A 23,852-nucleotide genomic window follows, 5' to 3' on the forward strand; every position below is an offset into this window, starting at 1 on the left:
GGCTTTTATAAACAAATAGTAATCTTGAATAATCAGTTTACTATTTTGGATGCTTCCCTGAAACATCTGTATTAAGAATTCAAACTGAAAACTGTTTAGAGCATTTTGCTTCAAACTTCAAGAGTACTTTAATCAATATTTACCACAATGTTCCAATGCTTTGAGCTACTACAGCTGACAGATCTTACAGCTAGCACTCCTGAAAGTAAACTTTGTACCATCATGGTGTTTATATCAGGGGTGGACACATTTTTTTTCCTGCCTGGGCATTTAGAATTTAACATTGGTTTTTTTTTTTTTTTTCAAATTTCCCAACAGCTGTAGAGGGTTTTTTCTTTATGCTGATAGCAGTAGTGTTGGAAGATGCCTCTTTTTCTAGAGTTTCTGGATGGAATTACTAATTTAAAATTAAAGCAGACATTTTGCTTCTTCAAATGTACCATAATCTCTGTTGTATCACAAATCCTTCACTTCCTATCCCACCATCTTAGAAAAAAAGGAAGACAACATATTCTATTCAACCAACAGTTAAAACAGCATAATGCAGAGATATAAAAAACTACAGCACAAACATAATCAGCAGCTGAGATGCAAGAAACTAACAAAAGGAGGTAACCATTCCACCAGTTCTCCTATACATTGAAATTCTCAGTGGCAAAACCTTATGTGTAGAAACGTCCGGGTGGGCAGAACCTCCTGCCGCTGCTGCTACCGGTTCGACCGATCTGGGCTGAACTGGCAGCAACCCACCTCTGTTCTACACCATACATTCCTGAACAGAAATGTGCTTCCTTTATTAAAATCATGATTCTGGATAAAGTCTCAAGTCATGATTAAATCAAACACATTACAGCAAAAGTAGTTATTTTATTAATAGCAACTTATATTTTAATTCCAAACTTCATATGGGACAATCTTAAATTTACAATATATTTCAGACCATGAAGCAAAATTTGCCACGTTGCCCTCTTCTTAAGGCTTTGGAAAAGTGCTCTGCAGCAGTAGGGAGGGCCAGATGTATGGACTTCAACTCCCAGAATTCTCAGCAAGTACCAGGCTGGCTGGGTAATCACAAGAGTTGGTCTGCACACCTGGTAGTTTCCAAGATTTGGAGTCACTGCTTTAGAACAATCTAATAAAGTCACAAGGCAAATTGGCTAGAACCTGATCAGGTAAATCAGCAGTTCTCACTTTTCCCCTCTACCAAGTGCTTGAAATATATGGGGTCTATGGATCACTGAAAACGGTTTTCTACAAATCAAAAGGACAAACATAACTCATATTTTAACAAATATAATCTTGCCTTTAATGAATACACCTTTTTAATAAGCAAAGGACTATGATGCCAGTATATTTTTTGTCAGTTTTAGCTTTGATCAGTGTCACTCTTGATACTCCTTCTGTATTTGACTTTGAAAACAGCAAAAAATCAAAATCCCATCCTGCAAAGCTAAAAATCTTTGCTTAAAACAGCCTCTGCTACCATAAATGCCAGTCAAATGGAGGGAAAAATTCAAAATACAGGCCTGACATCATATGTCTCAGATCAGAACAAAGTTGCTCATATGTAACTTTAGTTTCAGAATCTTTGGATTATACAACAGTTGTAAAAAAACATATTAATGAAACGGTCAACAAAACAAACATGATTGTGGAAAAACATGTTATGATGCGAAGGTGAATACAGAAACAGAATGGGAAAAAAATCACAGGCAAAACAATGTTGTCAGATAAAATATAATTCTTAACTTGTATCAGTTTAATTCCAAAGATGAGTATTATTTCCCAACCTATTGCAAGTCAGCAATTTTTAGTGCCCAGATTTTGTACATGTTATTTTGTGCCTTCAAAAATTGAAATGTCTACACTCCTTGTGTTAATCAGATTGGTAGAAAAATAGGTACAAACCCACACTAGACAGCCATGGCTATATTATAACACCCAGTGGATGATCAAATGTTTACATAAAACGGAGCCAACTTCTCTTCTGCCAGATTACTCTCTTGCTTTAAGAATTTATTTCCAGCTCAGTTACCATCCTAGAAATAAGCTTAGTTCAGAACGTTCTTTCTGATAACAGAGTATTAGCTAGATGAAATTGGATGCTGCTTTCTCATATACACTTCATGCAAAAAAAAAAGTTCTTCTGACTTTAATATTGTTGTTCTTATCAAATTTGGTGTCATATTTTCCACTTATTTTACAATGTTAAGTTAAAATCACAGTAGTAATACAGATAGTTAAAGCCATTTCACAAATTTGTTGCTGATTTACTGTGTTGGGAATGGTATGAAATTCTAAGCAATGCAACTCAACCTATCCACAAGGATCCAGATGGCAAATTCTTTTCTATTGCTTTCATTAAAACTGTAAAAAAATAAAAATGTAACTATCTCAGTCACGCATCTAAATTAGAATTCCATTTGAAAATTTCAGAAGATTGCTTTTGCCAATCTTGCAACACACAATATTTGCTATATTAGATTATTTATGGAGGAATTCAAATAGAACCCCACCACTCCCATGTTCCAAAGAAGTAAGATTTATTTTTGGAAAGAAATACTGATTAGTTTTGCTTCATCCTCCCTAATTTTGTTCTATTTAAATTTGAAAAATGCTAAAAAAAATTGTTTTACTGCTTAAATCACTAGGGGCTTTTTCCCTGCTTGCTCCAAATTACTTTGCTACATATTTATTTTTCCAGGAAAGTTAACAGAAAAGAAATCCAGTTTTTACTCCCAATCATTTTTTCTATTCTCACAGAGCTGAAAACATGACCATGCAAAAGTACCTAAAAATACAGAAAGAGAGGCCACAAATTTGAAAAGTATAAAAGGTGATATCTAAGAAAGTATATTACAATGTTAGCAACCATTTATAAATAGTAGTGGCTGAACTTAAAAGAAGCGATGCTTCAATACAATTCTCCATTTCTCAAGACTTATTTCCTCCATTCTGTTATTCTGTGAGCATAATCAAACATCATTTCTCACTCAGTTACAAAACAGAATCACACATTATTATATCTCAACCCAAGAAGATTAAATTGCAATATATAATGTCTGCATAAATTATGGAAATTGGATTTTCAGAATTAGTTTTTTGCCAATAAGATTCTTGATGTTACAGTTAGTATCAAGGCCTTTCTGATCTTTTGTTATCTGAACCAATTTGTTAAAACCAGAGTTCATCGTAATTAAAATAACCAAGACCCAAGTCACACATCACCAGTTGCTCGTTAGCCAATTCCCTTGCTACACTTTAAAAAATTATTTATTGTTCCAGGGAGTTGCTAATGCATAAAACTATCTTTTCAATCAATCCCTGAATCTTAATTTTAAAACCAGTGTCTCATTTTGACCTTTCTTTCTGGATTAGATTTTCAGAAATGTGAAATAACTAATCATGATTTACTCTTATGAACACTTCACTATTTGAAGCTATTCTGGGGAACATCCAGAATGATAGATTAGCCTCTACACTTATGACATTTAAAGAAGGAAGCACCCCCCAATTCATAGTACTAAGTGAGACCTAGGGAGATTATGGCTTGCTTTAATCAGAAAACTTACATTAAATTGCATTCAATTCAAAAAACATGACCCAAAAGGAACTTTGTCATTTCTGGGAAGATTGTGTGAATGAGTTGAGACTTGGTTATTTTTATTCAGTAGTTCCCACTGTGAATATTCTGTTTAAAGGAGAGAAATTTAGGAGCCTAAAGAAAGCAACAAAGCCCTGGTCAATAACATGTCACTCTTATCTTGCATGTCAATATTGCTTCTTAGGAACTTTATCATAAGCAAGTATATTTTTGGACAGAATCTACAAATCCTTCCGTTCTCTAGAGCTGCAGTGGTTCAAGACTACTCATTGAATGCAATTATGTACTAACAGCATTTACAAAGTTGTATTTTAACATACTGCTACATCAAGGGTGATTAATTCAGAAACAGATGGATAGGATAATATAAAAAAAAAGTTTTACAGTATTTTGGGCTTTGTAAACAATTTATAAGAAAAGATTTACATAGTCTGACCTAAATGACAACATTTCAGAATCAAGCTGTATCAAAGTAATTTCATGGCTATTTGGGTTGTTTGGTTTAAAACAGTCACTGATTATTTCTTTTGAGGCATTCAACAGGTTTACCAAATAAAAGATAATAAGCTCAGATCTGAAGGGGGGGGGGGGAACCAGAATTTGGCACCTGATGAAATACTCAGCAGTGGCTGATGTTTGTCATATTGTTTTCATTTCCAAGATTAAGAAAAGTTAAACTCTGTGACATATGCAGATCTCCAGAAATACTGGTTATAATTCCACTATGGCCATTTACACATCAAGATATGTGAGAATCAAAATAAAATACAGAAGGCTTTTGTTCAGAAACAGTAAAAAAATCCCTGTAGTATAAATGGCTAGTGCTTTTGTTTGAGCCATCCAGAGATGCAACACTGATAGCAATCATAGATTTATTGCTTTTTGTGAGAAAATCAAATTTGAATGCCTAGGATGCAAGCAACAGAACACATTACAATGATCTTTAGTATCCACAGCAACTCTTGGGTAGTATCTAATAAGATTAAAGCAGATTCCTGAAGGAATCATTTGTAAACATTGCAACTGTGCAGATTTCTCATACTTTGATTTCTAAAATTAAAAGGCAAGATTTTAGCAGTAGCAGAAAACGTAGTTTCACATTCAGCAAATTACAAGAACATCCCTTTCTTAAAAGTAAGAAACATAAGAAGAAAGATAGCAGCACATTTGTTTTTCAAAGAAAATGATGTGTGTTTCTGCCTTACTCTCTCTCCAAAAGCTCAAAACAAAACAACCCCCCCATTCAAAATAAAGTGCAGCACCCATAAAAAGAAGTCTTAATAAAATTGCCGTCTTCTTCTCTCGGAAAGAAGTGTACTTGGCATCAGTCTTAAGAGTACTATACTGTATCCATCATTTTAGCTTCTTCTTCCTCTCTGTGTACCACTAAACCCTGCAAACTGCAGCCTTGAAGCGATTCTGCATTCTGCAACGAAGAGCACACAACAGGTCAGAAATCAATTTCTGAAAAACATTTAATTAAAATCTTTGCTTTGTGTTGCTGCAGCATTACATTTTTTACATCATGGTGGGACACATGGACATTTCACTCAAGATTCAATGCCATCACATTTCAAACTAGACTGGATTAAAGGTAGATAAGATAATTTCCACAGGAATGGAATCCTCCTGAGATTATGCTACCCAAATTCCTGCCTGTGATTTCCCACCAAAGGCCAGCAGGCAATGAATGAAAATAACAGTTAAAGCTTCTGAATGGTTCTACCCATGTCTATTATAGTCCTTCACAAAAACAAACTGGAAAAGGAGGAATAAGTAAAAATCTCAAAAAGAGAGGGCTATCACAGCATCATTCTCTTGCTCCCTTTAGTTCTTCATAAGGGAAAATATATTCAAAAGTTCGGCCGTGTCTCACAAAGTGCTTCTTTGACTTCGTGAATCAAGTATGAATTTCCTTCATGTATTACTGCTAAGCAAGTAACTGCTGTTTTAAAAAATAATAGTTATTTTAGCACAGGAATTGGTTACTATAGGAACTGACACGACACCCCAAGAAACAATGTCAGGGAATGCAGAGTCTGAGCAGAGATTACAATGGCATGCACTAGACATATGTTGTGTGAGGAATTCCTCTGCCAGCTATTCTGGAAATAGTCCTGCTCAATATTTTAATTAGGCACATTAGCTTATGAAACACACACATATTAGTGAAGATGGCAGCTGGAGAGCTATAGCTTAAATGAATCATCCAATGAACTAAATTAACTGGAAAAAAATGTCCAATTCACCGTAACCATTAGAATGATTGGCTTCTTGCTATAATAGTCAACTTTGTAGTAGTCAGAAGCCACACTTAAAAAATAGTGGGAAATATTACAAAGGAAGGCCAGAGATAGAGACAGTGGACGCCAAGATGGGATGTTTTTGTAATAAATAAATGTAAGCATTAACTTATCTTCTTTTCATTCAATCAATTGGTGAAATGATATATATTAATTACTTAACAGTAATTAAGCTAAGGCTTTCTACCATGAGCTATGGGAAGGAATGTAAGGAAGTAATATCAAGAAGAAGATGGGAAGTAAAGATTTTTTTTCTTGATACTCCAATAGTAAACACAATTAAATAAAAGCTACCTGAGCTGCAAGTCCACCTATACAATTCAGATCATTGTGGAATAAAGGATTCTGAACAGGCATTGCTTGACAATTCTGGGATTGTGAACAAATCCTCACTCTTGATTTGAATGCTTCCAGTTCATTTTTAAAAGCTTCCAAATAGCCTTCATCCCCTGTCTGTCAAACAAATACAAAAGCAATTAAATAACCCTACAATCTAATTTTCAATATTTTGTGCTAAAAAATATTTGCAGCTAAGCAGACTAGAGTTAATCATGGAAAAAGAGACTAAACTAAAAGTGTATACTTAGAATGCCAGAATATACCTTAGAGCTATCAAAAGTCTTCTGTCATTTTGCTCATATGCACTGAACTAAAATAGAGCTAATCTACAATTATAAAATTACTAATTTAAATAAGTGCTAGTAATTACATTTTAAACTTACTGAAATCTCAGAAGACATGTCACAGAGATTTATTCAGCCATTTTAGAGTTATGTCTCCCACGAATATTCTTAGTGGGAAATACATTCAATCTGACCATCTATAAATAGTAAAAGTGCTGCTCACAAATCAAATTTCAACCCCCTCCTTATAATCTTTTCAATAGGATGAATGGACACTCATATTTTTGCCACTGTATGATTCATACTATGTGAATAGCATTCATAGTTTCTTATATAATTTAGGAAATAATCTTACATTCACTTAATCTGTTAAACACAAAACAGTATAAGAATAGGTCTCTATAAAGATGAAGAATCTTTAGAATAGTTTTGGATTGTTCTTGAGGAAGTGAGAAAAGATAAGGAAATAAGGTCCATTTACGTATATAAATTTACTTGTGTGTCATTATGTAGAATCCATTCATTCTCATTAATAAATTTGCATTACAATGCCCTTTAAAACAGCTTACTCTCAAAAGTTATTTGTTGAAAATTGTTACCACACACACTGATCAAGCAATATAACAAAACCCTATGACATAACAATGCCCATGATTTGGTGAGACCGGTTTTGGATAAAAATATAAGATCCAACAGAAGAGGCATGATTTGGATTTCATTTATAAAGAAATGATAACTAGGAAGTGCTGTTCTGTGGCTGCCACTATGCTTAGTTACCGTATATACTCGAGTATAGGCCGACCCGAATATAAGCCGAGGCACCTAATTTTACCACAAAAAACTGGAAAAGTTATTGACTCGAGTATAAGCCTAGGGTGGGAAATGCAGCAGCTACCGGTAAATTTCAAAAATAAAAATAGATACCAATAATGTTTTTGAATATTTATTTCAAAGAAAAACAGTAAACTAGCGGTGTATTCAATGAAATACTTCACTCACCTCATGATGCTGATGTCCCGCTGTGATGATGATGTCCCGTGCAGCTGCGGGAGTGATGTCCCGCCTCCTATGACACACGGCACAGTGATTCCTATCATTGGATCACTGTACCAGAGGAGGTGGGACATCGCTATGTGGCTGCTTGCCATAACAAGGAGGAGGTGGGACATCGTTGCAGAGCGGCAGGAGGGGGAGGAAGGGGAATCGTAAGACAGCCCTGCATTACATTAGAACGTGAGGAGGGGGGATGGTGCGGTGCGCGCTGCGCGGCAAACTGACACAGAGGGAGGGGAAACTCACAGGGGCACTGGGCCATTCACGAGTGTCACCCAGCGGCATGGCCCCGCCCCTTTTTCTCCTCCATTTCGGGCAAATTTTTCACTGACTCGAGTATAAGCCGAGGCGGCTTTTTTCAGCCCAAAAAGTGGGCTGAAAAACTAGGCTTATACTCGAGTATATACAGTATATGATTGTGTTTTTAATTGATTGTTATTTTATCTTATTAGCCACCCAGAGTTACTATTTTTAAGATGAAAACAGTAATAGCAATAATCCCATCAAACTATTCTCTTGACAAAGCACTTTAGCATCTAACAACCAAGGAGAAAATCTAGCTAGTCTTCAAAGTGGATTCCTAAAAACTTTTTAAAATGGCCACCCTCCCACCTCTCTCCATGTTGAACAGAAAGCATCCATCATCACCTTAGCTCTTTGGAAAAATAGACGAAAACATCCTCGGGGATCCACATTGCAGCTCTTGGCCATTTCTATAATGAACTGCATCACTACAGCTTGATGAGCTACTTGTTCCATTAGAGCTCCTTTCTATAAAAAAACAATTCAAAAAATCTGTAAGAAACAATCAACGTACATGCAGTCCTCAAACTTATGTCTACATTGGTACTGGAACATCTGTGATTCAGTAGTCATTCTGTGGGCCATGCCTGATTTTATGACCTTTTTACCACTATTGTTAAACAAATCAGTGTGGTCATTAAGTGAAGCCTTTAAGTTTCCCCTACTGACTTTGCTTGACAGAAGATTACAAATGGTGATCATGTGAATTTGGCACAATGCAACCATTGTAAACACAGGCTGGTCATTAAGCATCTAAATTCGGATCATGTGACTGCTGGGATGCTGAAATGGTTTTGTAAGGACCAATCATCATATTTTTCAGCAGCTTTACAATTTCAGTCACTAAGTAAATGTGTAAGTTGAGGACTACCTGTTCTACATTTGCAAGCTAATAAAGCAACAATTCAAGAAGCCCATATTAAGTGGACCAAACTAAGTTATGAACTAGAAAGCTCCCTTTGATAACCAAAATATATTAGTTAATTGCCAAGAAAGTGTGATGTGAAATACAGGATTCCTATAATTCTTAGAATTATAAGAATTCAATAATTCTTAAGTTTTACAAATAGTACTTGAAGATGTCCATATAGTATTAGCTCACAGTATGTTTACAGAAAGCCATGCTATAACTACACAGACCCATATGCAAATGTAATACTATAGATAAATCAGTATTTCCAAATGAGCTGCTGCACAGAAGTAGTTCAATCAATCTGATTCTGAAAACACATCAGACAATAGAATTATTATGACTGCAATCATTAGTTTGCAGTTCAGAATAAAAAAATGTTCAAGGCTGATGCTTAATAAAAAGGGCCATTCAAAGCATTTGGGTGATTATTGTAACAATGGCCAATTATTAATGTAAACCAAACACTACATTTCAAAATGTACAACTCTGTGGTTAAATATCAATCTAGCAATGTTACCTAGAGTAAATGATTTTGAGATTTCGGTTTAAAAACCAATTGCATTATCCATCCACAAATTAATTCTTTATATAGAGATTATGAACAGTTATGATGCATTATATCTATTACTAAATAAATGACTTCAGAATTTGACTTTTATATAATTATTGATTTTATGAAGATTCAGTCAGCAAATAAAAAATCATCTTAACCATTGCTTAAGCCTTGGCAGAATACCTAATTCTCAGTGCTAATGTGAAATACAACTTTGCACTACCATTGGGAAGTTAAAATATTTAAGTCCAGAAGAAAATATGGTACTGAAATTAGTATATTTCCCAACATGGACCACCTCAGTGCAATTTAGGGTAAATAGAAAAACAGCTTTGTTCCAATTACAACATCGAAATACTGAAATTATACCTGTTCTGCTTCTAGATGAAAACACCATAAAAGAAGATATTTTGCTGTTTCTTCACAGACAAGGTATGGGTGATCAGAGAGAAATCTCTGACTATCAAACCATCTGCTCAACATTCCTAAAGAACAATGAGATGTAACAAATAGTTTTCCTAAAGCTGAAAAAATGCTTGGTTATAACTGAGTCCCATTTATGCTAGGCAGGAATAAATTGGCGTTTTGCTACTGCCACCCATCCCATAATAATGAGAGATTAATACTTTGTTTAGTTCAGTTACTCAGAAACAGTGCATCTCAAGGATTTTAGGCAAAATATTTCACTTGTTAAACTAGAAATACATTGTTACTGTACATGTAGGTTATGAAGTGAATCATAAGGGGAAAAAAACTTACCAAAATGTCTAATTTTCTCCTCATGTTTTTGCATGAATGATTTAGATGCATCTTCCTCGGTTTCTTTCCGTTTCTTTTGATTAATAAAACTCTGCAAACAAAATATACGATATACTAAAATGTCACATCTAATAGTTAATTAATAATTGCTTAATAATCATTGTGACTAGTCCTCAAGGTATTTTGGACTACTTACATCCATTTCATTAACACTAATTAAAATACACTTGGTCTCTCTATAGTCAGTAAGAGTTACTTATTTAGATTAGAGAAGCTACTCTGATTATACATCAGTCTGAATCAGAACTGAATCTTTCATTCACCCAGGTTTTACATTTTTTTCTACTAACTTCTTTGATTCCACTTCATAATTTCCAATGTCTTAAACTAGGCTATGTATTTACATGTTTAATGTAAATGCAACACTAACTTATTTAGTATGTACTGAAAATTAATAATTTCTTTTAAAACCATTTTTAATCTCTAAGACTATGGCATTTTAAAATTGTTCTTAATACCCCATTTTCTTTTCCCAGTTGGACCAGGGGTGTCAAACTCAAGACCTGCAGGCTGGATCCAGCCCATTGGGTGCTTAGATTTGGCCTGTGGGGCCACTCTGGAAACAACAAGGGACTGGCCCGCAGTGCCTCTGCCAGTGAAAACGGAGCTCGGGTGGGAGGGGGGGCTGCATGTGGCCTTCCTGAGCTCCATTTTCACTGGCAGATGGTTGCAAGAGGCCATCACAACCAAAAACTGAGCTCTGGAGCCCGTTTTCGCTGGCAGATTCATATATCTAGCTGATTTGGAATCAAGCTTTTTCTATAATGCCTCTAGTATGTATTCTTCCCACTCTTTTTTTTTTTTTTTGCAGAGTTGTAAAGAAGATCCAGTAAATCTTCTGGCTACTAGGAAGGCATTCTGGTTGTTTGCAATAAAGCAATATTAAAGAATCCTACTGTGGAAGCAAGCCTAAATTTAAATACTTTCTATTGCTAATGCCAACAGAAATAAGTCATGTTAATCACTGTAATTTATACATTCCTTTCATGTATCTTGATATTTTGCTTCAGACCTCAATTAGCATAGTAGTACAAAATTACTTATAGGATTCAGAAGAAACAAACTTTAGAGACCCAATTTTATGAAGAGTTTAGGTATACCTGAAGTCGTTACTTCAGAAACTCAGACATAAAGAAAACTTGAATGCATAATTTTTTATACAATCTGGATCATTCTATACCTTGTTAAATACCTCTTTGCTAACAAAATCCATATTCCATAAATTCTGTCTTTCTTTCTGTCTTAATACTTCTTCCTTCCGCCGCCATTCTTCTTCTCTCCATCTCAATTCATCAATTTCTGTCTGTGCTTTGGCATGTTCTTGGTCCAGAGATTCTGAATTGTGTAATGCTAAACTTCCAAGTTTTTGCTGGGCTTCTGCTAAATTCCATTTGCATTCTACAGAACTCTTTACAAATTCTTTTTGCTGTTGGCAAGCCAGTTCGATTCCATCATTATAAGTCTGTAAATTAATGTCTCCATTATTATTTGGAAATAAGACAGGCAAAATTACATGAAACTTGGGGATAAACGAACCAATTTTTAAGATTTCTTAAGAAATTGCATATGAAAGTTACATGATATGAATGGGTAAGATTCAGTTAAATGTACGGGGTGTGTGCTTCAGTTGATCCTACCTCTGGCCATTCTGTGTGTGAGAGAGGGAGGGGGGGAGGGAGAGAGAGAGAATATACACACTGATACACTGTGATCAGATTTTATTACTATTTCAGTAGTTAATCTGAATGTCTCACTACATGTACTTATTTACCATGCACATATGCTAATAATGGTACCATATTACATTTTCTTTATCACATAATTAAGAATCACTCAAAAGCCTTGTACTAATCAACATAATAAATATTTTTGAACTTGTAGAATGATAGTCAGCAAAGAGTAAAAATTGCTTGGTTTCCTTAAATCATTTTGTCAAACTGAACTTATTACATACAAGGTTATCTTTTTTCACAGGAAGGAATTATAAAAATGTTTATTAAAAGTATATAATCAAGGATTTTATACTTCCTCTCATTTTAATATACACATACTTGAACTATTTCTAAGTACAAGACAGATAAAGACATAAAAATTAGTTCTTAGCCATGAGTGAAAAAAGCTTAAATTGTCCTGAGCCTGTGTTAATAATAGTATTTTTCCCACTTAGTCCAAAGATATCTGCACAATCTATAGAATTTGTTGGGCGTTATCATTACCTTGAATGGAAATCAGATTACTTCAATGACTTGAAACACAGACAATAGAGGCAGGACAGAGATTGCCAATGGAGACAGAATCTTTCACATCAGTATAACTTTCCGCCAATTCAAGAGAGACAGAATAACACTTAAAAGCAGCAGTGGGAAAGACCCCTAAATCACAACTGTGGACTTCTGTACTTATAACAAAGGTCAATAGGACTACCTTCTAATTATGAAAATCAGATTACAGCCCTTAGAAGCAAATTTTCACTTATTTGAGCACAGATCCAGAACAAATACATATAGGTGGTCCCAGTGGTGAAATTCAAATTTTTTTACTACCAGTTCTGTGGATGTGGCTTGGTAGGCGTGGCAGGGGAAGGATACTGCAAAATCTCCATTCCCATCCCACTCTGGGGCTAGCCATAGGTGGCGTTTGCCAGCTCTCCGAACTACTCAAAATTTCCTCTTTGGGTTCTCTAGAACCTGTAAGAACCTGCTGTATTTCATCCCTGGGTAGTCCTCAACTTTCAACAGTTCATTTAGTGACTGTTCAAAGTTACAATGGCACTGAAAAAAGTGACTTATGACCATTTTTCATACTTATAACCGCTGCAGCATTCCTATGATCATATGATCAAAATTCAGGTGCTTGGCAATTAGTTCATACTTATGACAGTTGCAATGTCCTGGGATCATGTGATCTGCTTTTGTGACCTTCTGATAAGCAAAGTCACTGCGGAAGCCAGATTCACTTAACAAATGTGTTACAGCGATACACTTAACAACTGTGGCAAGAAAGGACGTAAAATGGGGCAAAATTCAGTTAACAAATGTCTCACTTGGCAACAATTGTTGGGCTCAATTGTAGTCATAAGATGAGGACTACTCGAATAGGGATAGTTTGCATGATACTTACTAAATGTAGCCCTTACTAAATACGCCTACACGAGTAGAGAAGGCAAACAGGAACAGAATTGGATTACATGGTGCTTTTCAGGGGCATTTATTTCAATAGATTATAGGAAAATTAATACAGATCTTTATATAATAGCCATGCAGAACGTATAGGGAGTTTTCTGTGAGCAATGGATGCCACACAAGATTGAGTTAGTCAATCCCTCAAAAAAGGTTTTTTTTTTCATTAAGCCAAGTCCATTAAGGACAACAGGTCAATACTGAAATGCCTGAGATTATGAGGGTGGGAGGAAAGGAAGGATGGGAAGGAAGGAGGAGGAAGATAGGGAGGAAGAAGAAAGGAGGAAGTAGAAAAGGAAGGAAGGAGAGAGAGGAAGAAGGAGAGAAGGAGGGAGGAGAGGAGAGAAGGTGTGGGAGGAAAGGAGGAAGGAGAGGAGGGAGGGAGGGAGGAAGGAGAAAAAGGAAGAAAATGTGAAAAAAGAGAGGGGAGGGAGGAGAGAAGAGAAGGCGTGAGGGAGGAGGAAGGGGAGGAGGGAGGAAGGAGAGAAAGGAGGAAAAGGTGAAAGGAGAGGAGGGAGGAAGGAGAGAAAGGAGGAAGGAGAGAAAGGAGGAAAAGGTGAAAGGAGAGGAGGGAGGGAGGAGAGGAGAGAGGGAGGGAGGAAGGAGCAAAAGGAGAGGAGGGAGGAAGGAGAGAAAGGAGGAAAAGGTGAAAGGAGAGGAGGGGACGGCGTGAGGGAGGAGAGGAGGGAGTTAAGGAGGAAGGAGAGAAAGGAGAAGAGGGAGGGGGGAGAGGAGGGAGGAAGGAGAGAAAGGAGGAAAAGGTGAAAGGAGAGGGAGGGAGAAGGCATGCGGGAGGAGAGGAGGGAGGGTGGGAGGAAGGAAGGAGAGAAAGGAGAGGAGGGAGAAAGGAGAGAAGGCATGAGGGAGGAGAGGAGGGAGGAAGGAGAGAAAGGAGGAAAAGGTGAAAGGAGAGGAGGAAGGAGAGGAGGGAGAGAAGAGAAGGCATGTGGAAGGAGAGGAGGGAGGAAGGAAGGAGGGAAAGGGGGAAAGGTGAAAGGAGAGGAGGGAGGAGAGAAGCGAAGGTGTGAGGGAGGAGAGGAGGAAGGAAGGAGAGAAAGGAGGAAAAGGTGAAAGGAGAGGAGGGGGAAGGCGTGAGGGAGGAGAGGAGGGAGGACAAAAAGGAAGGAAGGAGAGAAAGGAGGAAAAGGTGAAAGGAGAGGAGGGAGGGCGGAGAGAAGGCATGAGGGACGAGAGGAGAGAGGGAGGGTGGGAGGACAGAAGGAGAGAAAGGAGAAGAGGGAGGGAGGAGAGAAGAGAAGACGCGAGGGAGGAGAGGAGGGAGGAAGGAGAGAAAGGAGAGAAAGGAGAAAAGGTGAAAGGAGAGGAGGGAGAAGGCGTGAGGGAGGAGAGGAGGGAGTTAGGGAGGAAGGAGAGAAAGAAGGAAAAGGTGAAAGGAGAGGAGGAGGGAGGAGAGAAAGATGGGAGGGTGAGAAAGAAGGAGTGAGGGAGCAGAGAAGGAGAGAGGAGAGAAGGAAGGAAGGAGGGAGAGGGTTGAAGGAAATAAGGTTAGGGCTGTAGCAAGAGCAGAATCGCGCAGGCGGAGGGAGATTCATGTTCCACCTGCGGACGAGTCTTTTAAAGGGCCGCGAAAGAAGCGGCGTCGCTACGCAGAAAGTGAGCCTACCTGTACATTTGGGTTGGAAAGGTCTTCTACCCGACCCGAAGGTGCCTCCCGAGAACGCGGAGGCCAAAGCGCCATTCTCTCGCCGAAGCCCACCCAAAGGCGAGGACCTCCCCCTCCTCCTGGCTTGCGCCGCTACCCGAAACCGTTGCAGACCCCACCGGAAGCGAGAGTGCAAGTCATTTCCGGCAACAACGAAGCGTCCCCTATTTATGATTTCACCGCGCTGCCTCCCTCCTCTCTCTGACTCTATCGCGTGACGGCCTCGGCATTGACGGGCGTGGAGGACGTTGCTAGGAGACCCGGGAAGCGCGCTACACCACGGCGCGCGCTTGAGTAATTTGTGAATGGTGCCTCGGCTACTCCGTGCGCGGCTCCGGCGGATCCGCTGGCAGTCATTTGTCGGCGCAAAATAAGAAGTTTTATCTCGCTTAAAAATATAAGAGCTGTACAAGCGATCCCGCACGCCTGTGTTTATACGTAAGATCCACGGAGGGTTTTTTTTTCCTTTTAAAGTCACTACACGGGATTGCTGGTTTTTTTTAATTGTTGTTGCAAAAAAACTACACAAATATGTATGGCGCATCGACCATCGGTCTTTCAGGTATTTGCTTTGCTGTTCTCCAGATAGACTGAGCTCCCACCGACCCCAATTAGTAACTGAGCCAACGAATTCAAAGGCTCCCAGTCGGGGAGCCTTGATGATGCTCCATTTTCCCTTTTGTTTTGGGAAGAAATATATCCACACCCGAGAGAGAGGAAGAAGAGAGAGGGAGAGAGAGGCAAGCAAGGAGGAAAAAGAAAAGAAAAGGGAGGTTCTCGGTTCATTTTAAGACCCCTGGAGTCTGGATTGCATCAAATTCTCAAGCCACGGGCCATTTAATTCAACTTTCACAACTTGGTCAATACATCCACTCGAGAGAGAGAGGGAGAAGAGAGGGAGAAAGGCAAGTAAGGAGGAAAAAGAAAAGAAAAGAGAAGTTCTTAGTTCATTTTAAAACACCCGGAGTCTGGATTGCATCAATTTGGGAAGCGACGGGCCATTTAATTCAAGCAACTTTCACAACTTGGTCAATACATCCACTACCGAGAGAGAGGGAGAAAGGAGGAAAAAGAGGAAAGGAGGAAAAAGAAAAGAAAAAAAGGGAAGTTCTCGGTTCATTTTAAGACCCCTGGAGTCTGGATTGCAGCCAATTCGCAACCTACGGGCCATTTGATTCAAGCAACTTTCACAACTTGGTCAATATATATCCACTCCCAGAGAGAGGAAGAAGAGAAAGAGAGAGAAAGGCAAGCGAGGAAAAAAGAAAAGAGAAGTTCTCGGTTCATTTTAAAACACCCGGAGTCTGGATTGCATCAAATTGGAAAGCGACGGGCCGTTTAATTCAAACTACTTTCACAACTTGGTCCGCATGTAACAGGCGGCACTGAAATCCCTGAACTGTCAATATTGGAAGCCTGCTCCACAACGACAAAAGTTCTCGGTCGATCGGGGCCGGGCGATCCCCTTTCCCGAAGGCTGGGCGAGGAGGAGAAACCGAGGGAGCAATAAGATCAGCCGCGAAGATCAGTCTCGCCCAACCGAAGTCCTATCCCCCAAGCGACCGGGGATCGTTCCCACCCACCCACGCCTGAAGTTGCGAGGCGACCCGGCCGCTCCCACCTGAAGTCTCCCCGAGGCCCCTCCCTTCCCCTCCCCACCGCCTAGCCGGGGCTGCTTGTACGTTGGCGTCTCCAGGGTGACACGCGACGCTTTTTTCCTTCCACGGGACAGGTGTCGTGGCCGGGCCCCCCTTTTCGCGCCGAGACCTCGGGTGGAGAGCGAGAGCGATCTGGTGGCGATGCCGCTGAAAGTAGTGGTGGAGCTGCAGATCCATGCGGTGAGAAGGGCACGGAGCCAGCAAGGGGGAATCTTGCAAAGGTAGCTGGAGCGGGAAATGTTTGCAGCCCCCCCCCAAAAAAAATCCCGGATTAGGAAATATGCCTTTTCTACTTTCAGTGGTTCATGGAAGGTGGGGAGATAGTTGATAGAAGGTTCGAGTCGTTAGATGCCATGCTATTCTGCAAAAAGCGGTAGTGAAGTTGCAAAAGAGAATAATTTGATAAATTTGGCGATTCCTGATCTCTGTGATCTAGGTCTGCTGTCCCTTTACACCCCACCCCCAAGACATTTTTGCAATCATGATTCATTCATTATTGATTCAAATATTTTTGTTCTAATCTAAAAATGCATTGAAGAAAAGCAAAAATCACTCTTTGCTTTCTGTGCACTGCTAAAGTGAGCTGCTCCCAACCTAGGTTAATAGTGTTAAAATTTTTATTCTAACCCTAACTAACTCAATCTATTAAAGAACAATATGCTGTCAAACATTGCCCCACTTGTAAATCTTACTTAATAAATTAACCAAAGATAATTACTATTTATAAAATTGCAATAAAATTGATGCTAACCAACTTGCTAACAGATTTCTAACTTCAACCTTTGGCCATCAAAGGATTGAGGCAGCACTCAATTTAATATACGTTTAAAGGAATTCTATGCATTAAAACTCTCTATAACACTAACCCTGGTGCTTACTATTAGCATATACTTTCTGCAATCCTTAACCCTAACTTCATCTAGACTCTAATCTTAATCTATAGATAAATATATATATATATATATATATATAAACTCCAAAGTGAAGGGAAAAAATAATTCTTAAGGGGAAAATACATAAAATTAATATGAAGCATAAGAAGTCATTCTAAAGCTCAGTATAAAATTTGAGCAAGGTCTCAAACAATCCTAACCTTTACTGTAACTTTGTCCTAGAGCCAATTCAAATATTCACATTAACACTTATTCCGGCAGGCAATTCCCAGTATAATAGAACATAGAATGAGCAGGAGAGTTTATACCATTTCAGACAAATGGCTGTCCAGTCTCCTCTTGAAAGCTTCCATGTGGGTGATGGGGCACCCACAACTTCTGAAGGCAAGCCATTCCACTGGTTGATTGTTCTCACTGTGAGGAAATTTCTCCTTAGTTCTAGATTGTTTCTCTCCTTGATTAGTTTCCATCCATTGTTTCTTGCCTTGCTTTCAGGTGCTTTGGTAAATAGTTTGCCTCCCTCATCTTTGTGGCAGCACCTCAAATACTGGAACACTGCTATCATATCTCCCCTAGTCCTTCTTTTCACTAGACATAACCAATTCCTGCAATCATTCTTCATATGTTTTAGCCTCCAGTCCCCTAATCATCTTTGTTGCTGTTCGCTGCACTTTTTCCAGATCTCAACTTGCCCACCAAGCCACGCCCACAGAACTGGTAGTAATTTTTTTTTAATCCCACCACTGAAGTGGGGCCACACTAAAGCTTTGTAAAGCAGTACTAATACTGCTTTGCATTATGTTGATTCTACCCCTCTATTAATGCAGCCTAGGATTTGCATTTCCTTTTTGGGCTGCTGCCACACATTGTTGACTCATATATAAGTGATTGTCCACTTGGACTCCAAGATCCCTCTCAAAGTTACTGACAGTTGGTTTTTCTTGCCTAAGTGTAGAACTTGACTTCTACTTCTACTTCTACATTGAATTTCATTTATTAATATTAATCAATATTAATACTAATACTATTAATCAACAATCAATATTAATAATCATTCTAATCCCAGCCCTCATACTTAAGTTTCATTCATTTTAAAGTATCTTAATGCAAACCAGGATGTAGTGTAATTTTATGGATTGTGTTTTAGATTTTTGTTATGGTGAGAACTGAATAATGGAGCAATAGATAAGCAAAAGTTTTATATGTATTCAATTTTCTTAAACTTAAAATCTATTAAACTATGATAGGCTTTTAAAAATGTTTTAACTGTTTTTTAGTGTTGTAAAGTTGTCCGAATCGAACCGAGCACTTCTGACAGCATGCACCAAGGAATACATCCGGGCACTAAGGACAACTAAAAGAACACACATTGCCACCTTGGTTGCGTCCGCCGAGTCCCGCCCAGCCGCCCTGTTTAGGATAACCCGCTCCCTCCTAAATAGGAGGGAGGCAGGGGACCCCTTACAGGGTAAGGCTGAGGAGTATGTCCAGTTCTTGGCGGACAAAGTTGCTCGGTTTCGGTCGGACTTGGACTCCACTCCCGCAGATCCAGCCGAGACACAGGGGGATAACTTGGCAGACCATCTCTGGGTTGAGTTTCAGGATGTTGCCTCCGGGGATGTGGACAAGGCTATGCGAGCTGTGAGTGCCTCCACCTGTATACTGGACCCGTGTCCCTCCTGGCTGGTTGCCAACAGCAGTGAGGTGACACGAGGCTGGATCCAGGCGGTCGTTACCGCCTCCCTTCGGGAGGGGCACTTCCCCGCCGCACTTAAAGCGGCGGTGGTGAGACCCCTCCTGAAGAAACCATCCTTGGATCCAGCCGTTCTTAATAACTACTGTCCAGTCTCCAACCTCCCCTTTGTTGGGAAGGTTGTTGAGAAGGTGGTGGCCTTCCAGCTTCAGCGTACCTTGGAGGAAGCTAGCTATCTTGACCCCTTCCAGTCCGGCTTCAGGCCCGGTTACAGCACAGAAACCGCTTTGGTCGCATTGACCGATGATCTCTGGAGAGCCAGAGATGGAGGCCATGCGTCCATCCTGGTTCTCCTTGACCTCTCAGCGGCTTTCGATACCATCGACCATGGTATCCTTCTGCGACGACTGCGGGAGGTGGGAGTGGGAGGCACTGTTTTGCAGTGGTTCTCCTCCTACCTCTCGGACAGGTCGCAGTCGGTGTTGGTGGGGGGGCAGAGATCGTCCCCGAGGCCCCTAACTTATGGGGTGCCGCAGGGCTCGGTCTTATCCCCCTACTATTTAACATATACATGAAACCGCTGGGTGAGATCATTCGGAGGCACGGGATAAAATACCATCAATACGCGGACGATACGCAGTTGTATCTGTCCGCCCCGTGCCAACTCAATGAAGCGGTGGACGTGATGAACCGGGGTCTTGAGGCCGTTAAGGACTGGATGAGAGCTAACAAACTGGTACTCAACCCAGACAAGACCGAGTGGCTGTTGTGTTTCCCTCCCAACAATTTGGCCAACGTTCCATCACTCAGGCTGGGGGGTCAAAATTTATACCCCTCAGACAGGGTCCGCAACTTGGGAGTCCTCCTGGACCCACAGCTGACTTTTGACCATCATTTGTCGGCTGTGACCAGGGGGGCATTTGCCCAGGTTCGCCTGGTACGCCAGTTGCGGCCCTACCTGAATCGGGAGGCCCTCACAACAGTCACTCGAGCCCTTGTGATCTCCAGGCTGGAATACTGCAATGTGCTCTACATGGGGCTGCCCTTGAAGAGCATCCGGCGACTTCAGCTAGTCCAGAATGCGGCCGCGCGAGTGATCGTGGGCGCACCACGGTTCACCCACATAACACCGATCCTCCGTGAGCTGCGCTGGCTACCTGTTGATCTCCGGGTGCGCTTCAAGGTGCTACTCACCATTCATAAAGCCCTCCATGGTAGTGGATCTGACTATTTGAGAGACCGCCTTCTGCCAATTATCTCCCTCCGTCCCATCAGATCGCATAGAGTAGGCCTCCTCCGAATTCCATCCGCCAGTCAGTGCCGACTGGCGACTACGCGGAGGAGAGCCTTCTCAATTGCAGCTCCGACGCTTTGGAACGATCTCCCCGTGGAGATTCGCACCCTCACCACTGTCCAGACCTTCCGCACAGCCCTCAAGATCTGGCTAGCCCGTCAGGCCTGGGGATAAGACCCTAACCTCGCCCCACCCGAATGCTGAATGAATGTTGTGTTTTACTGGTTTATTTTTTTTATTCACATTTTTTTTCTTGTGTTTTGTCTTGCACTCCCTTCCTATTAATTGTAAGCCGCCCTGAGTCCCCTCAGGGAAAAGGGCGGCCTATAAATGTCAAATAAATGAAATGAAATGAAATCACACAGCCATATAAGTTTTTTTTAAATAAAACTTTTATTTTCAGACAAACACAAACACACAACATATAACATAAAAACCTCTTCAACTACACACAGTGTGTTGATTGGTTAAAGGTCTTTCTGTGACCTTTCCATAGTCATCACTTGAATTTTATCAAAATTCACATATTGACAATCAAGATATCTTTGTATACATTGTTATTATGCTTCCTCCTATTCTAAGTCATTCTATCATTTTAGCATTGATAACATTCTCTGATAATTTTCAATTCCATGTTTTTCCCCATTATTAGTATCATCAATCTAATATACATGTATACAAATTGATATAAATATTAAACATCCATTAAGCCTAGCTATTATTACATCCTTTCAACATAAGGCATATTTTATAAAAAGGCTTTTTAACATCATCTCCATGATCCTCATTTACAGTTTGTATAAGATTTCATATTATCAATCTAGTATATATAAATGCTTTGTTATCACTATTAATTACTTACTTGACTATAGGTATTATTACCTTGTACAATAAGCACTCAAAATTTAACTATATTTAACTAAAATTTATTGTGACATCATTCTATTATTTTAGCATTAATAACATTCTCTGATAATTTTCAATTCCATGTTTTTCCCCATTATTAGTATCATTAATCTAATATACTTGTATACAAATTGATATAATTATTAAACATCCATTAAGCCTATCTATTATTACATCCTTTCAACATAAGGCATATTAAATTTAAAGTAAATATTTATTATAACATTTTATTACATCATCCTGAAATCATCCAATGATTATATCTTTATATTCTATTCTATATAAAATTGTTTATCTTTTATAAAAAGGCTTTTCAACATCATCTCCATAATCCTCACTTACAGTATTGTATAAAATTTCATATTATCAATCTAGTATATATAAATGCTTTGTTATCATTATTAATCATTTATTTGACTATAGCTATTATTACGTTGTACATAGCACTCAAAATGTAACTACATTTAACTAAAATTTATTGTGACATTTCATTTCATCATCCTGTATCCTTCCAGAGATAGTGTAGTCCAATATCTCTTGCCATTTGTAAAGTCTGTATTCTAAGTGTTTTCTTGATAAATCTTATGTGGACTTCTCTTAAGAACTTGTTGTTCATTTCATGTCTTATAAGAATTCAAAACCCTCTATCTGCTCTTTTTATCAGCTTAACTTTTGTTATCATTAGTGCTTCTGCCGAGATTACTCTCATTATTTCTGCCAAATTTTCTCTCCTTTCTTCATCTATTTTCTGACATCTGAAATAAAGTTCCAGTTCATCGATTTCTCCTTTCCGTATTTCACACTTGTCATTTCCCTCCACTCTCAGTTTGCTGTCAGTGTCAACAATTTTCTTATCACTTTCATATGTCTATGTTATTTTTTCATCATTGTCCCCATACTTTCTGTATTTTGATCTATAATTTCAAGTCTCTTTTCAATTCTCTCTGTAATTATTAAAACTTTTTGAATTTCTAAGAAAATTCTTTGCAAAGTTAGTGCCTTTTCTTCTTCACGTTGTGCCATTTTCCAGGTTATAAACACTGCCAAAACATCCGAGACTTTTTAGGTCAAACAAATTCAATGGAGTTTTTCAAATCAAAGCTTTCTCTTTCCTTCAAAGGAACACCTATATAAACAAAACATTTTCCACTGAACCTTTCAGTAAACAAAGCTTATAGCTTTATCACATATTGCCAAGCCTCTAGCCACTAGATGGCAGTGTTACCTCTTTTCCATCTGTTTCTGCCCTCTCTCTGTAAACACCAAGTTCGAAGAGAGGTAAAAAAAATGTTTAAAAATTACGCTCCGTCCAAGCTTTATGAGAGAAGAAGCTTTTAATCCACGAACACAAAAAATGGAAAAAGTATAGAGGAAGAAGGAAAAAAAAGAGACCAGTCCAGTTTAAAAGTAAGAGGCATTTGTAAAAAGTCCATCCATAGAAAACAAACAAAGTTAAGGTAGAAAAGATAACATGATAGTCTTAAACCAGGGTTACTTCGCTGCTTATTTTCTTCTGTCTTCAATTTTATAAATTCCAATTCTTTTGGGTTTTCCCTTCTCTAATAATAAAATTTGTTCTCACCACTTCGACACCACTCCTGTACTGCTTCTGTTTCAGAGGCTTGTCCCAACCTTCTGCAGCCATTTTGTCTGCTTCTCTTGTAGCTGGCAAAAAGAGCTTTCTCCTGGATCAATCAGGGGCTTTGGGATGCCCCTGAGATCAGCAGGACATACTCTTCTCTATCACTGTTCCTTCAGAACAGTTTAGGTCCAAAAGGACCGTCCAGGAACAGAGATATAGACAGCAATCCTGGAGCACCCAGATTGCCTGTCGTGTCGTTGCGACATGAAGACCTGCCCCCTCCATACAGCCATATAAGTTTGTTTAATAAATAAATAAAATTGGGGAGCACTCATTATACAGTATTTTTTATGCTTAAAGGGGAATCTTCTGTATAATTTGCACCTAAGAATGATGACTGTGATTCACATTTGGGTGAATAGAATATCAACTATAATCTAACCATTACAACCTTCACCTAGTTCAAGGAACACTCAATCTAGCCATACCCTTATCCTTAGGTATATAAATAATATGTACTTCAAGTATTGCTTCAGCATTCTATCTTCCTCATAATATCAACGAAAGGATAGCACTATGCATAAACACTCATGTTCTATTCTCACACTTTTATCATACATTTCACGGAACCCTAACCTTAACTTCAACTTTAGTCTTTCCTGAAGCATTGCCCCAGAATTCCGCCCTAACTTTAATATTAATTTTAAAGCACTGTTATGTCCAAAATCTCATCCTTAATGCTAATCCTCAGATTTATTTTTAGGACAAAGCATTTAGAACCCTAATGCTCTGTTTATTCTACCCTTTTGACTA

At 39.0% G+C, this 23,852-nt stretch overlaps 2 protein-coding genes across 2 annotated transcripts in view; one reads left to right on the forward strand and one right to left on the reverse strand.

Annotated features, from left to right (window-relative positions):
* Positions 1-238: 238 nt before the first annotated feature.
* Positions 239-15,165, reverse strand: CDC37L1 (cell division cycle 37 like 1). The gene is made up of 7 exons (XM_032213126.1): positions 14,975-15,165; positions 11,352-11,633; positions 10,112-10,202; positions 9,722-9,837; positions 8,232-8,354; positions 6,202-6,360; positions 239-5,030 (listed from the first exon to the last, which is right to left on the reverse strand). The coding sequence occupies exons 1-7, from the start codon at positions 15,047-15,049 to the stop codon at positions 4,944-4,946; spliced, it is 933 nt and encodes a 310-aa protein (XP_032069017.1). The 5' UTR covers positions 15,050-15,165; the 3' UTR covers positions 239-4,943.
* A 1,085-nt stretch (positions 15,166-16,250) lies between these two features.
* Positions 16,251-23,852, forward strand: part of SPATA6L (spermatogenesis associated 6 like) — a 38,378-nt gene continuing 30,776 nt past the window's right edge. Inside the window, exon 1 of the mRNA XM_032214268.1 lies at positions 16,251-16,851. Coding sequence (XP_032070159.1) covers positions 16,813-16,851 — 39 coding nt within the window. The 5' untranslated portion in view covers positions 16,251-16,812. The remainder of the gene's footprint in view (positions 16,852-23,852) is intronic.

Source organism: Thamnophis elegans, chromosome 3 (genome assembly GCF_009769535.1).
Source record: "Thamnophis elegans isolate rThaEle1 chromosome 3, rThaEle1.pri, whole genome shotgun sequence".
In the NCBI taxonomy this organism is placed as follows: Eukaryota; Metazoa; Chordata; class Lepidosauria; order Squamata; family Colubridae; genus Thamnophis; species Thamnophis elegans.

Excerpts from the sequence above, each read along its gene's own strand:
- CDC37L1 (XM_032213126.1), bottom strand. The coding sequence starts at position 15,049 with ATGGCGCTTTGGCCTCCGCGTTCTCGGGAGGCACCTTCGGGTCGGGTA. Across the intron at positions 10,203-11,351 it reads GCAAAGAGGTATTTAACAAG|AGTTTTATTAATCAAAAGAA; the intron begins GTATAGAATGAT and ends TTTTGTTTGCAG. Across the intron at positions 6,361-8,231 it reads TATTTTTCCAAAGAGCTAAG|ACAGGGGATGAAGGCTATTT; the intron begins GTGATGATGGAT and ends TTTGTTTGACAG.